The sequence below is a fragment of the Hyla sarda genome, chromosome 5, assembly GCF_029499605.1.
Source record: "Hyla sarda isolate aHylSar1 chromosome 5, aHylSar1.hap1, whole genome shotgun sequence".
NCBI lineage: Eukaryota > Metazoa > Chordata > Amphibia > Anura > Hylidae > Hyla > Hyla sarda.
In genome coordinates, this window is record NC_079193.1 from 328,312,584 (window position 1) to 328,329,731 (window position 17,148).

Sequence of the window (17,148 nt, forward strand, 5' to 3'; positions counted from 1 at the left end):
GAATGAAAGTAGATGGGATTTTCACATAATTAAATGATGTCTTAATGATTCCATGATGTTTGTGTGAACAGAGTCTTAGTTGGACATATTTTCTAACATATACCTGTCACAAGATTTCAAAAGAAAAAGCTCCAGGCTCACTTTTTAACCGGTGCAGATCGTTTTATTGTGCCTTAATCCTGGTTTTCATCTTTTTTATAGATCCTCATTGCCTTTCTTATGTTGATCATACTGCATGCAGTTCACTGAGGAGGAGGGGTGATCCCTTGTTTGCTGTCACATCTCATGTGGAAACTTCCACCCCCCCTCCTCAGAGCTGCTCTGTGCACTGAGACTCTTGACAACCCCCCCAGCTCACACAACAGGCTGATCAACAAGCCAGGAGCCTGCACAGAGTCCTGCTTGTCCTGCCCAAACTTCCTGTATTTTGTCTGGACACATCTGCCAGCTGAGGCACACAGGCAATAGCTGCATAGACAAGACAGTGGAGGGACCCCTAGTGTTAAGAAATATGAAACCTTTTTTCAGGCAAAAATATATAAATTTTTAACCAAAAAAATATAAATATAATGTTCTTATTATCTACATTATATAAAAATAATTTGCAAATGACAGAGTCTATTTATGTCAGATAAGTTACAGAACTTCAACAATGAACGGGGGTGAAGGCAGCAGAGAAATCTTTCTGAATAGGGCAAGTTTAGTTTTTCCAGAATAGCATATAAAGCAATAATACATGATCTGCAATTCTAACATTAATATTATTTTACTTTGTGTATCTGCATCTTTTGGCTGGTGCAGAAGTGTTAGGGTTGAGGTCTGAATAAAATTCATAGATACATAACCACAGGGGGAAACAAAAGTGACATTTACTTTCTAGAATGATCTGTTATCTCGGCACAAGCCTAATCTTTGCCAGCAATGTGCATTAAACAGATAAGGCTTAAAGGCCAGATAAATACTATTCTGTATCTGTAAGTTACATCTCTGAGATATTTGTCATTTTCTCAGTAAAAGCAGCTTATAGGAGTTTTCTGAGCTGATGAAAATAATTGCCCCACGGCAGCAGATGGTAGAAAAAGAAAAAGAAAAAAAAACACACTCACCCCTGGTCCATCCCTTCCAAAATTACCCTGGTGACATCACAGAACACTGTGCACAGGATGCTGCAGCAGTCACGTGTGCTTTCCCTTGCATGTGATTGGCTGCAGCCTCCTGTGCACAGTGTTCTGTGACGTTAACACGGCACTTCCGATGGCCACAGCGAAGGTGATGTACTGAGAGTGAGTGTAACCATCCATAACAATAGCCCCATAATGATATTGTTTCTCAGCCAAGTATAAAGGAGGCAGAGCTGAGATACTCAGGTGCCACAGCCTGGAGTCCCTCTTAGCTTGACCACATCTTCCAGCCTCTCCTTTTCTGATGTACGGGCTCTAAACATCTATTGAAGAGTGACTGAAGGAGAGTGCGGAGGCATGTCAGTCTGTAGGTCAGTCTGTAGGTCAGTCTGTAGGTCAGTCTGTAGGTCAGTCTGTAGGTCAGTCGGTAGGTCAGTCTGTAGGTCAGTCTGTAGGTCAGTCTGTAGGTCAGTCTGTAGGTCAGTCTGTAGGTCAGTCTGTAGGTCAGTCTGTAGGTCAGTCTGTAGGTCAGTCTGTAGGTCAGTCTGTAGGTCAGTCTGTAGGTCAGTCTGTAGGTCAGTCTGTAGGTCAGTCTGTAGGTCAGTCTGTAGGTCAGTCTGTAGGTCAGACTCTTAAGTAGCTTGCCTCCTTGACACATGGCTGAGAAATAAAAAGGCGATTTTTTATGTTTGGCAACCAGGATCAGCTCCAGGAAAGGTACAGTTTGCTCTTTTAACCTTACAGCTATCCAACAGATCCTGCAGCTCTCAACAGCAAATACAGCTGACAGATTCCCTTTAAGGGTACGTTCACACATACAAGATCCTGTGCAGATTTGATGCTTAGGATTTGTAGCTGCAGATTAGAAGCTGTGCTCAGTCATTCAGTTTACATTGAAATCTGCAGCAGAAAATCCGGTGCATCAAATCTGCGTACGTGTGAATGCACCCTAAATGTTTTTTGCACATTTAAAAATGATAGCAATATAGCACAAAAGGAACTAGTTAGGCAACAAACATTGTCAGGTTAGAAATAAACAACATCACACAAATAACTACAGTATTTCCGTGTAAAAAAATCTATTTCATAAATCTGAAGTGCATATTTTGTAATTTAGCTTACTGCCTTTCCAACTAAATTTAGTTAGTTATTGAGCCTTAAAGATTTACTCCACCCTTAGATATCTTATCCCCTATCCAAAGGATAGGGGATAAGATGTCTGATAACGGGGGTCCTTGATCTCCCTGCTGCATCCGGCATTCGTTTAGGGCGTCGGGTGCAACTCTGGAGGCTCGTGAAATCAAGGCCGCGCCCGCTTGTGTTGTCACAGCCACACACCCTCAATTCAAGTCTATGGGAGGGGGCGTGGCGGCTGCCACGCCCCCTCTTGTAGACTTGCATTGAGGGGACTAGGCCATGACGTCACGAGCGGGGCAGTGACGTCATGAGCCCCCACTCTGTATCGCCAGTCATCCGGCATGGAGCGACATTTGTTCCATGCAATGGATGTCTGGGGTGCCACAGCCGAGAATGTGGGGGTTCCCAGTGGTGGGATCCCTGCGATCAGACATCTTATCCCCTATCCTAGCTGTCTAGGAGTGGAGTACCCCTGTAAGGCCCCATACACATTGTATATGTGTCAACCCAACTTGCCTTCTTTGGCAGGGTCAGATGACCATGTAACGTGCATGGGGCCTAATCCACCACCAGAGGAGTCTCCCCTCTCTCTATTCAGAAAACAAGAACGCTCAGCTGAGTGTTCGCATGTATGGTGGGATCGGAGCCATAGTTTCAGCTGCCAGCTCTCTCATGTGTATGGACAATTCTGATGAGTGTATAGGATAACAGTATAACAACCTACAGGTAAAAGAAACAAAAACAAAGACCAACACAACATGGTCCATAGATCACTAACATAAAACATGAAAAGAAAAACACAAGCCCTGGGAATGGGTAGAAAAACACAGGTATGAGAATGCCAAAAGCCCAGGTACTTAGTAGGGTAAAGAGTTTTTGGCTGTAAAGGTGATCCAGGTCTTTTAAAGTTTGTGCACAAAAGTTTCTGATTCCTTATCATTTATATATAAATGGGGTTTTCCAGTGTTTAACAACTTATCCCCTATCCACAGCATAGGGGATAAATGTCTGATGGTGTGGGGTCCGACCTCTGGGAACCACTGGGATCTCCAGAACCGAACCCTAAATCTCTCATCTGCATAGAGCGCTGCATGGCATTTCCTACATGGATTCTCTGAGAGAGTGCCGGAGATACACCAGTCCAGCACTTGTGTATATCCTGTGGGTAAGGGATAAGTTGTTAAATGCTGGAATATCCCTGTCGTTTAACTTCAAGAGTTTTGATTGGTTGTGAGCTTGATAATCAAAAGGAGTGGGGGAGAAGAGCTCTTCACTCCCCAGCTCTCAGTCATCTCTGTCCTGCTCCCCTTGACAGCCCATAAACTTATAATGGGGCTGTCCTATAAAGCTGGAAAAATATTGTGGCAAGCCGGGGAGTGAAGTACCCTTCTTCTACTGATCAGTAACTGACATGTCTTTGTGACAAAAGTTTTTTTTTAATGAAACTTCAATGCACTTTAAAGGGGTACTCCACCCCTAGACATCTTATCCCCTATCCAAAGGATAGGGGATAAGATGTCTGATCGCTGGGGACCCCCGCAATATAGCATGCGGCACCCACCTGTTTCTGCTCCGGAAGCTCTGGAGGGTCTGGGTCCCGACCACGGGAACGGAAGTCCGTGATGTCACGACTCCGCATCCGTGTGATGTCACGCCCTGTCCCCTCAATGCAAGTCTATGGGAGGGGGCGTGACGGCTGTCACGCCCCCTCCCATAGACTTGCATTGAGGGGACGGGGCGTGACGTCACACGGGGGCGGAGTTGTGATGGGACCCCCGCGATCAGACATCTTATCCCCTATCCTTTGGATAGGGGATAAGATGTCTAGGGGTGGAGTATCCCTTTAATGCCTCTGGTGCCTATGAGTCTCTGTAACAAGCAGATGTAGATTTGCATCCAAAGTCTGTTCCACTTACCAAATACATCTCCTAGGAAATAACACCCACATTTCTTTGAGAAAAGTAACAAAAATGTTGCAAAGAATTTGACGCAAACAAATTGATGAGGGCCATCGTGTTGTTGCCCACAGTCGGAGCTCAGTCTACATTTTGACTCCTATAGCCTAAAATAGAGAGAGCTTTTTATCCACTATGCAGCTACATAGAATAGAGACTTTCGCACAGGATAAGTAAGAATCCCAAAGGAAAAAACTCAAACTATCAGATATTTACAGCATATCCTACGGATTTACCATAAATACATGTATTTATCATGTAACCATTTACTGTTTCAGAAATATTGATGAATTGCAATTGTTCTGTATAGAGATGAGCGAACTTACAGTAAATTCGATTCATCACAAACTTCTCGGCTCGGCAGTGGATGACTTATCCTGCATAAATTAGTTCAGCTTTCAGGTGCTCCGGTGGGCTGGAAAAGCTGGATAAGTCATCAACTGCCGAGCCAAGAAGTTTGTGACAAATCGAATTTACCTTAAGTTCGCTCATCTCTAGTTCTGTAAAAAAAACAACAACTTAGGTATCGACAGAAAGTAATACTACTTACCGATAACTGCGACACAACCTAGAGGAGCAATAAGTGTAGCTGGGGCAAAACCATAAGCAGCAAAGTTTCCCAGTTCACCAATGCCCATTAGCAGGACTCCGCACCACCATAACTTGCTCTTGTAATAAGGTAAAGGATCTTGCTTCATAGCTAAGCGAATATGCGTGTATTTCTGAAAGATAAGAATAACTAAGTTAATGGCTCTTAAAGGGGACCTCTCATCAAATAAACTTTTGATATATTTTAGATTAATGAATGTTGAATAACTTTCCAATAGCATGTTAATGAAAAATATGCTTCTTTCTATTGTATTTTTCCCGATCAGTCCTGTCAGCAAGCATTTCTGACTCATGCTGGAGTCCTAAACACTCAGAGCTGCCAGCCTGCTTTGTTCACAGCCAAACAGGCTGTGAACAAAGCAGGCTGGCAGCTCTGAGTGTCTTCCTTTGTGAACAAAGAAGACTGGCAGCTCGTAGTGTTTAGGACTCCAGCATGAGTCTGAAATGCTTGCTGCCAGGACTGGTAGGGAGACCCCTAGTGGTGATTTCTTCAAAGTGGAAAATTAAATAGAAAGAAGCAGATTTTTTAATAACATGCAATTGTAAAGTTATTCTGCATACATTCATCTATAATATATCAAAAGTTTTTTTGATGAGAGGTACCCTTTAATGAGCAGATAATGCAGTGTGAAAACAAACACCAACAGAAAAGGCTCTTTTCTCAGCGGAGGTCATAATAGTGAAGAGCTCTGGGTATAATATGAACTGAACACATTAGCTAATATGTGAACATAAGGAACCAGCTTGTGCCTAATTGACCTAAAGAAATTAGCCGGATGTGTATCTACTAATAATATCACTTTGTCTGAGCATAAAGATCAGGTCAAGAGCATCCACCAAGGCCGCAGCATAGTCATCTGCCAACCAGATTTTGGAGCATACCAGAAAATGATCCAACTGATTATGATCAAAAATCTTGGCCATCAAAACACTAAATGAACATAGAAATCTCAAGAACAAATAAAAAATAAAAAAAATCTAGCATTCATGCCCCTATTTCCATGAAAAGATTAAATGACTCTGTTTATCTGCCTGGGGGTTAAAACTAATAGGGAACAAGTTTTCATAGGCTTAAAAATAGACTTTATAAAAGAAGAAACAGGAATAACTAGTTAGAGCAGAAAAAATGGCTTAAGAGAGTCCAGCTGTAGAAATCGGAGGATTAGCACTTGAAGAGTCAAGTTCTAAATACATGAGGGTAAATGCTAAAGGACCCATGCTAAAGGACTAAGACTGCGGTCATAAGGTTGGTGTCACACAGCGTATTCTGGAAAAAACGCCCCTTTCCATATGTTCTTTACAGCAGTACAATATGCCGTATTTTTTGCCGTATAAGACGCACTTTTTCTTCCCCAAAACTGGGGGGGAAAAGTTGGTGCGTCTTGTAAGGTGAATACACCCCTATCGCGGCGGTCCCTGCGGCCATCAACGGCCGGGACCCGCGGCTAATACAGGACATCACCGATCGCGGTGATGCCCTGTATTAACCCTTCAGACGCGGCGATCAAAGCTGACCGCCGTGTCTGAAGCGAAAGTGACACTAACCTGGCTGTTCAGTCGGGCTGTTCGGGACTGCTGCGGTAAAATCGCGGCATCGCGAACAACTTACAGGACACCGGGAGGGACCTTACCTGCCTCCTCGGTGTCTGCTCCATGCCGGGATCCCCTGCATGGGCGGTGCTCTCCTTCAACGTCATTACGCCGCCTGGCACGCCGTCACGCACGCCGTCCCCTCATCCAATAGGAGCGGCGTGCGTAGCGACGTGATGACGGCGACGGAGAGCGTGGATCCCGGGAAGAAAATGTCCAGAGCGTCGGGGACACCACGGGGACGCGGCGACAGCGATGGAGCGACATCCAGGGCAGCGGTGACGGGTCCAGAACGGCGGGGACACGTGAGTGTTACCTCCTATACCAGTGGTCTTCAACCTGCGGACCTCCAGATGTTGCAAAACTACAACTCCCAGCATGCCCGGACAGCCGTTGGCTGTCCGGGCATGCTGGGAGTTGTAGTTTTGCAACATCTGTAGGTGCGCAGGTTGAAGATCACTGTTGGGTTCAGAATCTTTGTTTTTCTAGAATTTGCACCATTAAAACTGGGTGCGTCTTATATGCCGGTGCGTCCTATAGGGGGAAAAATACGGTAAGGCAGGTTTCTCGACCCTGCAAAGTGATAGGACCGGTGGAAATTTGAATGGATGCATGAACACAATAACAATAATAATTATAATAATAATAATCTACTGATCTCTTTTTCAGGTCTCCAGCCTGACAACTCTTCAGGACTCAATTCTCAGTGGAGTTCTGGTGCAATAGGATAAGACTTTATGAGAGATCTACAGAAGAGACTACCAGTGAGATTACCATAATACTGTGGCTAGCTTTTTGTGAACTGGTATTTCCTGTTTGAGTTTTTCTTTTTTGCCCACAAATCCCATAATTCTATTTTCCTCCCTCCCACACATCAGCCACCCCCCATCCATTGAAACATAAATGAGCTGCATTCATTCAAAAGACCTGTGGTTTTCAATCAGGGTGCCTACAGCTGTTGCACTAGTTGCAGATTGATCTCTCTCCCACCAAGCGATCCCTCCACCCATTGAAGCAGACAGGCTCCCTGTCATCAGCTGACTAGTGAGTCAGGTCTCGGCTGCATTGCAACCTGGGAAAAATCTGAGACAACAGTCATTTTGTATGCTGTTAAAAATAAATATTGGGGTGAAAATCACAGAAGAATTGTGGGAAAACCATCACACACAGGTACAGACACTATATACAGACACTAACTTTACAGCCCCTGTAGCATAGTCAAATTTAAAAAATCCTGGAATACCCCTTTAAGAGATTATACTTTTACATAGATGTCAAACATTATTATATTGTTAGCATGAGACAATTTACTCACCCGGACACCTTCACTTGATATATGACCCCTGATTCTGATATCTGACTCTGACCCCTGACTATGACACAGATAGTTGACCCTGACCCCTGATACCTGACAATGACCCCAAAACCTTACTAAGACACCTGACTCTGCTACCTGACACAGGACTAGTCATTTTTTCTTTAATTTGCTAATGTATAAAGTTTTTGATTGGCTAACAGATTCAGCCCAGCCCCCTATACCGTATTAATCGACACACCTCTCTTTTCCCAGACATTACTGGCCTGTGATTGACACAGCAGCCCTGTGTGTGCATTCTGCGCATGCCCTGGAAACAACAGCACGGGCACACGCACAAACTGCACAAAGAGCTGCTGTGTCAGCAGGACCTAATAGACATCACATTTCCAACTCTGTGACATATGGTCATGAAAAGTGTACAAAACTCACCAGTGAGGATGGAGAAGTTACAGTAAGACATTACTAAAAGAGTATTCAGACACAGGGATTTGCTTCCAATGCTGTGAAATCCCATATTACATTGCAGTTTTATGGTAAAACCAAGTGTCGGGATATCAGACTATTCCCATTATGAAATAACTTAAAGTGTACCTGTCGTTAACAAAAACTTTTGATATAATGTAGATAATACTATTATATGTATTATCTGTTTTTCTACCTGAATTCACACTATTATATGTATATTTGTAATATTATACACTGATTAAAAAATATGTATATTTTTGGGTGAAAAAAATGCTGTCCCTGCAGCTATTGCCTGTGTGTCTCTGTGAAAAGTCCAAATACAGGAAGTGAGGGCGGGACAAGCAGGGCTCTGTGCAGGCTCCTGGCTTGTCAATCATCCTGATGTGTGATCCAAGAGCATTTCACAAAAATTCAGTGCAAAGAGCCCTGCTTATCCTCCATGTACAGAGCCCTACTTGTCCTCACTGTACAGAGCCATGCTTGTCCTCAGTGTACAGAGCCCTGCTTGTCCTCAGTGTACAGAGCCCCGCTTGTCCTCAGTGCACAGAGCCCTGCTTGTCCTCAGTGTACAGTGCCCCGCTTGTCCTCAGTGTACAGAGCCCCGCTTGTCCTCAGTGCACAGAGCCCCGCTTGTCCTCAGTGCACAGAGCCCCGCTTGTCCTCAGTGCACAGAGCCCCGCTTGTCCTCAGTGTACAGAGCCCCGCTTGTCCTCAGTGCACAGAGCCCCGCTTGTCCTCAGTGCACAGAGCCCCGCTTGTCCTCAGTGTACAGAGCCCCGCTTGTCCTCGGTGCACAGAGCCCTGCTGCTTGTCCTCGGTGCACAGAGCCCTGCTGCTTGTCCTCGGTGCACAGAGCCCTGCTGCTTGTCCTCGGTGCACAGAGCCCTGCTGCTTGTCCTCGCTGCACAGAGCCCTGCTGCTTGTCCTCGCTGCACAGGGCCCTTCTTGTTCTCACTGTACAGAGCCCTCCTTGTCCTCACTGTACAGAGCCCTGCAAGTCCTTACTGTACAGAGCACTGCAAGTCCTCACTGTACAGAGCCCTGCTTGTCCTCACTGTACAGAGCCCTGCTTGTCCTCACTGTACAGAGCCCTGCTTGTCCTCACTGTACAGAGCCCTGCTTGTCCTCACTGTACAGAGCCCTGCTTGTCCTCACTGTACAGAGCCCTGCTTGTCCTCACTGTACAGAGCCCTGCATGTCCTCAGTGCACATATCCCTGCTTGTCCTCAGTTTACAGAGCCCTGCTTGTCCTCAGTGTACAGAGCCCTGCTTGTCCTCAGTGTACAGAGCCCTGCTTGTCCTCAGTGTACAGAGCCCTGCCTGTCCTCAGTGTACAGAGCCCTGCTTGTCCTCAGTGTACAGAGCCCTGCTTGTCCTCAGTGTACAGAGCCCTGCTTGTCCTCAGTTTACAGAGCCCTGCTTGTCCACCCTCACTTGCTGTATTTGGACTCCTCATAGAGACACAAATGCAATAGCTGCAGGGACAAAAGTTATACACGTTTAACCAATGTATATAACAAATATACATATATATTGGTATTATGTACATTATATAAAAAGTTTTTATTAACGACATGTACACTTTAAAGACTAAAGAAACTTCATTGTATTTTATTTAATCAGTATGATGAAGTAGATTAGTTCACCTTGTGTAAAATTAAGTATATGCATATAAACAATTAGAAGAAGATGAAAAATGAAGGAGCACAGAGAAAGTCAAAAGTTTGGAGACACTGAAAAATGCTAAAGCTGTATACTTATAATCTGTACATAATCTCTTACCTGCAGATTAAGGGAGATGCTGATCAAGAAGCTGCCAAGAATTGACAAAATGATGCCCAAAATTTGAGCCTAGAAGAAGAAGAGGAAGAAGAATGTGGTTATGAAAATACTGAAAATAATAAAAATGTTTTATTAAATCTTATAAAGATCTCATGTGAAACATGTTTAATACAATTAATAAAACAATACAATTAATAAAAGAATAGTTTTAACAAAGTTATGACGTGTCATAAATGTCAGAAGTTTTGATTCTATGTGCTATGCCTGTGCATTTCTTTTGCCAAATGAACAGTGTCCAGAGCAGAACTAAGTGGAAATGAACAGCACAAAAATCAGATAAAAGACACTGCCCCTTTGATTTAGCGACTGGTGGCACCCAGACCTCCACTGATGAAATTTTATGACATGATGAAAATTTCAGAACTTCAAAATGATAGGTACCCTTTAATGTGTTACTGTCATTTGATGAAACTTTTCACATGTTGTCCAGATATTACAAAGGTTTAAATCACACCAGGTTTCGGTCTTAAAGAGTACCTGTCATCAACAAAAACTTTTATTATGTTATTCATTAATGAATCATTAATGAAGACATATTGTAATATATCTTCATTAAAAAATATTCATATTTATACTAGTGTTTTCATTTTATACTTTTGGCCACTAGGGGTCTCTCTTCTATGCCTGGTCTGCAGGCAGCTTCCTATGCTTTTCATACTAAGTGTACAACTTTTAGGACTAATGCTGAAAGGGCACTGGTCCTTCCACAGGAAGTTCAGTACTCTCAGCTCAGGACTCCCTCCCAGCCTGGAGCAGTACTGTGAGCTACAAGCCTGCACATGCCTCTCATATAACAGAGGCCAGTCACCTCCCCCCTGCCCTGTGTTCTCCCTGCCCCTCACCACACGTTATCTTATACACTGTATTATCTCACTGCACTCCCTGTTCTGTGCCCCCCCCCCCCCCGACATTCATCTTAATTACTGCCTCTGTAATTGCTCCCACCGCCCCTGGTTCTCAGCATTCACTTTTTAGGAGAGAGAGAGACAGAGGCTGCCGTTCCTCCCCTGTACTTAGTCTGTATGCACACTGCAGAGCAGTGTTTCCCAACCAGGGTGCCTCCAGCTGTTGCAAAACTACAACTCCCAGCATGCCCGGACAGCTGTTGGCTGTCTGGGCATGCTGGGAGTTGTAGTTTTGCAACAGCTGGAGATACCCTGGTTGGGAAACACTGCTGCAGAGGGAGAGCAGCATACAGGAAGACTGGCAGAAGCAGAGTCCCGGCCAGGCTTCATTTGACATCATGCCTGCTGGGACCGCCTCCTTCCACCCCTCAGAAAGACAGTGCTCCTGAGCTAATGAAGAGGGATAAAAAAAAAGGTATTTCCACAGCGTTTTAAACCTCAATAAACACAGGGATAGGCATAGATAGAGTAAGGGACAGATGGGAGGGGGATCAGGGAAAGTTTAGTTGATGACAGGTACTCTTTAAAGGAAATCTGTCACCAGTGTCACCTGCACTAACCTGTTGGTACCGACAGGTAGTGCGGTGACACTGATGACAATGGTACTCACCTTGTCCCGGTCCATGGCGGGGACCTCCTGTAATCTTCTCTGGTATCTTCGCTCTGGGCACCGGCTTGGGGCATGGGCAGAGCTTAATGACGTAACCGCTGCTGCCCAGGACCCTGCAGAAAGCAGCAGCAGCTTGGGGCATGGGCGGAGCTTAGTGATGTCACTGCTGCTGCTCTCTGCTGGGTCCTGAGTCCTGGAAACAGCAGCGAATACATCATTAAGCTCTGCCCATGCCCAAAGTCGGTGCCCGGAGCGAAGATACGGAAGAAGATTACAGGAGATCCCCACCATGGACCGGGACAAGGTGAGTGCCATTGTCATCAGTGTCACCTGCTATGTGTCGGCAACGACAGGTTAGTGCAGATGACACTGCTGACAGATTTCCTTTAAAACCCACTGTGATCCTGAGTCATAAATCAGTGAAGTGCTCTCAACGCTCTTCACTGCCTGGCCACCAGATCCAACCTTTTTACTTCATAAAAATATGCAGTGAAAGGGTCGGATTTGATTGACAGCCGAGGAGTAAGGTGCGTGCTGTCGTCCACTTAACCCAGATGTAACTGATGATCACAGTATACATAGAATGTAGTGAAATCAATCCCAAATCAATAATATAAGGAGAGTTCTGACCCGTGTGAATTCACCCAAAGAGGAAAAATAGATTTTTTTTTCCCCAGGCAACAGCAAAAGTATTTATCATTTGTTTTACCCACTAATATGTTGCCCCCCCCCCCTTAACACTGCTGCCCCCCTTCCCCCTCAACACTGCTGCCCCCCTTGCCCCTCAACACTGCCGCCCCAGGCACAGGCCCGTGACTATTACAGCCCTGTGCACATGGGGCAGATTTTCTGCAGTGCAAAAATTAACCTTTGGTGCAAATATTTTCAGTGGTGCAAATATTGCAGTTTATTTAGCATTAAAATTGACCAGTGGTCCAGAGTTTAAATCCACAGTCAATCTATATTGCAGAATTTTTGCTAATTTCATTTCACATACAGTGGAAATCTCAGTACATGGACCCCCGATTCTCCTGATATCACCTGTAAGACTGCAGTGAGCACCTAATGCTGAGTCATCACATCACTCCACCCAGACCTGGCTGGATCATAAAATGATTGCAATGTGTGGCAGAAGTAAGGCAGGAGATAATATTGAAATATGGCTGTCTGGATATGCTGGAAGGCATAGTTTTGCAACAGCTGGAGGGACGTGTACAGATAATATGGTGGGCAGGAGCTCAAGTGAAAAAAGGGCACTTAAGTGTGTGCAGCATGCCTGTACCCTGACATCACTGTGTGTATTATCCCTGTACTGTGACATCACTGTGTGTATTATCCCTGTACTGTGACATCACTGTGTGTATTATCCCTGTACTGTGACATCACTGTGTGTATTATCCCTGTACTGTGACATCACTGTGTGTGTATTATCCCTGTACTGTGACATCACTGTGTGTGTATTATCCCTGTACTGTGGCATCACTGTGTGTATAATCCCTGTACTGTGACATCACTGTGTGTGTATTATCCCTGTACTGTGACATCACTGTGTGTGTATTATCCCTGTACTGTGACATCACTGTGTGTGTATTATCCATGTACTGTGACATCACTGTGTGTGCATTATCCCTGTACTGTGACATCACTGTGTGTATTATCCCTGTACTGTGACATCACTGTGTGTATTATCCCTGTACTGTGACATCACTGTGTGTGTATTATCCCTGTACTGTGACATCACTGTGTATTATCCCTGTACTGTGACATCACTGTGTGTGTATTATCCCTGTACTGTGACATCAATGTGTGTGTATTATCCCTGTACTGTGACATCACTGTGTGTAGAGCTGGGCGGTATGACCAAATATGTGTATCACAGTATTTTTGTAACTTATGGCAGTTCCACGGTATATAATGGTATTTCCCCCCCCCCCAAAATTAATTATTAGCCCAGTGCTGCGCTGTCCCCATCGGGGTACTACTCACGACACCCGCAAGCGCTGCCCTTCTCGTCCTCCTGTCTGTTGCGGCCGCTGGCACTGAAACTCTATACTGTACGCTGTGTCCCTATGCCCGGGCTGCAAAAGGTAAACAAAAATAAACTTTAACGCATGTTCCCACATCGGCCTTACGCTCTTCCTGGGGACGTAAACGTCGGACAGCCGTCAGCCTATCACCAGCCGCAGCGATGTTCCGCCTCGGCCAGTGATAGGCTGAGCCCCCTGTCATGTAAGGAGCCGGCTTCTTACATGACAGTGCGCTTAACCTATCACCGGCCGAGGCGGAACCTCGCTGCGGCCGGTGATAGGCTGACGGCTGTCCGACGTTTACGTCCCCAGGAAGAGCGTAAGGTCGACGTAGGAACATGCGTTAAAGTACCAGACCAACGGGAGGTGAGTTAAAGTTTATTTTGTTTACCTTTTGCAGCCCGGGCATAGGAATACAGCGTACAGTATAGAGTGTCAGCACCGGCGGCCACAACAAACAGGAGGACGAGGAGAGCAGCGCTTGCGGGTGATATGTGAGTATTTACCCCAATGTGGAAAGCGCAGCGCTGGGCTAATAATTAATTGGGGGGGCAGAAAAGCGCTTGCGGTATTGCGAAAAATTCATATCGTGCAGGACAAAAATTTCGGTATTCGTTATGAACCGGTATACCGCCCAGCCCTAACTGTGTATTATCCCTGTATTGTGACATCACTGCATATTATCCCTGTACTGTGACATCACTGCATATTATCCCTGTATTGTGACATCACTGCATATTATCCCTGTATTGTGACATCACTGCATATTATTCCTGTACTGTGACATCACTGTGTATTATTCCTGTACTGTGACATCACTGTGTATATTATCTCTTTACTGTGACATCACTGTGTATATTATCTCTTTACTGTGACATCACTGTGTGTATTGTCCCTGTACTGTGACATCACTGTGTATTATCCTTGTACTGTGACATCACTGTGAATAATCCTTGGTCTGTGACATCACTGTGTGTATTATCCCTGTACTGTGACATCACTGTGTGTATAATCCCTGTACTGTGACATCACTGTGTATTATCCCTGTACTGTGACATCACTGTGTATTATTCCTGTACTGTGACATCACTGTGTATATTATCTCTTTACTGTGACATCACTGTGTATATTATCTCTTTACTGTGACATCACTGTGTGTATTGTCCCTGTACTGTGACATCACTGTGTATTATCCTTGTACTGTGACATCACTGTGAATAATCCCTGGTCTGTGACATCACTGTGTGTATTATCCCTGTACTGTGACATCACTGTGTGTATAATCCCTGTACTGTGACATCACTGTGTATTATCCCTGTACTGTGACATCACTGTGTTTATTATCCCTGTACTGTGACATCACTGTGTATTATTCGTGTACTGTGACATCACTGTGTGTATAATCCCTGTACTGTGAGATTACTGTGTTTATTATCCCTGTACTGTGAGATCACTGTGCATATTATCCCTGTACTGTGACATCACTGTGTGTATAATCCCTGTACTGTGACATCACTGTGTATTATCCGTGTACTGTGACATCACTATGTATTATCCCTGTACTGTGAGATTACTGTGTTTATTATCCCTGTACTGTGAGATTACTGTGCATATTATCCCAGTACTGTGACATCACTGTGCGTATTATCCCTGTACTGTGACATCACTGTGTGTATTATCCCTGTACTGTGACATCACTGTGTGTATTATCCCTGTACTGTGACATCACTGTGTTTATTATCCCTGTACTGTGACATCACTGTGTGTATTATCCCTGTACTGTGAGATCACTGTGCATATTATCCCAGTACTGTGACATCACTGTGTTTATTATCCCTGTACTGTGACATCACTGTGTGTATTATCCCTGTACTGTGACATCACTGTGTGTATTATCCCTGTACTGTGACATCACTGTGTTTATTATCCCTGTACTGTGACATCACTGTGTGTATTATCCCTGTACTGTGAGATCACTGTGCATATTATCCCTGTACTGTGACATCACTGTGTTTATTATCCCTGTACTGTGACATCACTGTGTGTATTATCACTGTACTGTGACATCACTGTGTGTATTATCCCTGTACTGTGAGATCACTGTGCATATTATCCCTGTACTGTGACATCACTGTGTGTGTTATCCCTGTACTGTGAGATTACTGTTTATTATCCCTGTACTGTGACATCCCTGTGTATTATCCCTGTACTGTGACATCACTGTGTGTATTATCCCTGTACTGTGAGATTGCTGTGCATATTATCCTTGTTCTGTGACATCCCTGTGTATTATCCCTGTACTGTGACATCACTGTGTATATTATCCCAGTACAGAGATAATAAACACGGTGATGTCACAGTACAGGGATAATACACAGTGATATCACAGTACAGGGATAATATGCACAGTAATGTCACAGTACAGGGATAATACACAGTGATGTCACAGTACAGGGATAATATGCACAGTAATGTCACAGTACAGGGATAATACATACAGTGATGGCACAGTACAGAGATAATACACAGTAACATCACAGTACAGGGATAATACACCCAGTGATGTCACAGTACAGTGGTCCCTCAACATACAATGGTAATCCGTTCCAAACGACCCATCATTTGTCGAATCCATCGTATGTTGAGGGATTGGTGCAATAGTAAAAGTACATTAATACTCACCTGTCCCCGCCACTCCGGACCGCGTCCTCACCGATGGTCTCCCAGGGGCTCCCGATGCTGTCCCGCTGCTCCGGCGTCTTCTTCTAGATCCTCCTGTGTCCGGGCCTTGCTTTCTGGTGACGTTATTACGTTGCTACACCAGGACGGCGTGCGCACTGACGTAATAACGACGCCGGAAAGCGAGGCCCAGACCCCGGAGAAGATGCAAAAGACGCCGGAGGATCGCGAAGTGGACCCGGAGCAGCGGGGATAGGTAAGTGAACCTGTCCGGGCTGCTTAAACTGCTATCAGACAGCAGTTTAAGCATTTTGCGCTGTCGGATAGCAGTTCATGCGATGGTCCCGACATATAAAAGCATCATATGTCGATGCTGACATCAACATGCAATGGCCTCTGAGAGGCTCTGAGAGGCCATTGTATGTCGATTTGATCATATGTCGGGGCCATTGCATGTCGGGGGGTTACTGTACAGGGATAATACACCCAGTGATGTCACAGTACAGACATAGTATGCACAATTAAGTGTCCTTTTTCACTTGAGCTCTTGTCCTCCAAAATATCTTTACACATCTTGAAAGGGTTATGATTTTTAACAGGTAAGGAGGAAAAAAACGAAAGTGTAAAAACAGAAAAATGCTTGGTCCTTAAGGGGTTAACTTTCTGGCACCAGTTGATTAAAAAAAATTTAAAAAAATTCCGCCGGAGTACCCCTTTAACCTCTTAAAAAAAAAAATGTGGTGACACATTCTCTTTAATGTTTTGTTTTGTGCCATTTTCCCATTTCGGTGTGTTTTTGGGTGCATTCTCTATGTCATGAAATTCATGACTTTTTTTTAGGATTGCTGCAGAACCATTGTGTGAGAGAAGCCCTTTCGGAGCTTCTATTT

General features: G+C 44.6%; 1 protein-coding gene across 6 annotated transcripts in view; it reads right to left on the reverse strand.

The window, feature by feature from the left end:
- NIPAL2 (NIPA like domain containing 2) overlaps positions 1-17,148 on the reverse strand; it is a 187,191-nt gene that overhangs the window by 94,305 nt on the left and 75,738 nt on the right. For all 6 annotated transcript variants that reach the window (XM_056522367.1, XM_056522369.1, XM_056522370.1 and 3 more), the window contains exons 2-3: positions 9,978-10,046; positions 4,764-4,935 (exon numbers count right to left, since the gene is read on the reverse strand). In XM_056522367.1, the coding sequence (XP_056378342.1) occupies positions 4,764-4,935; positions 9,978-10,046 (241 nt within the window). The remainder of the gene's footprint in view (positions 1-4,763; positions 4,936-9,977; positions 10,047-17,148) is intronic.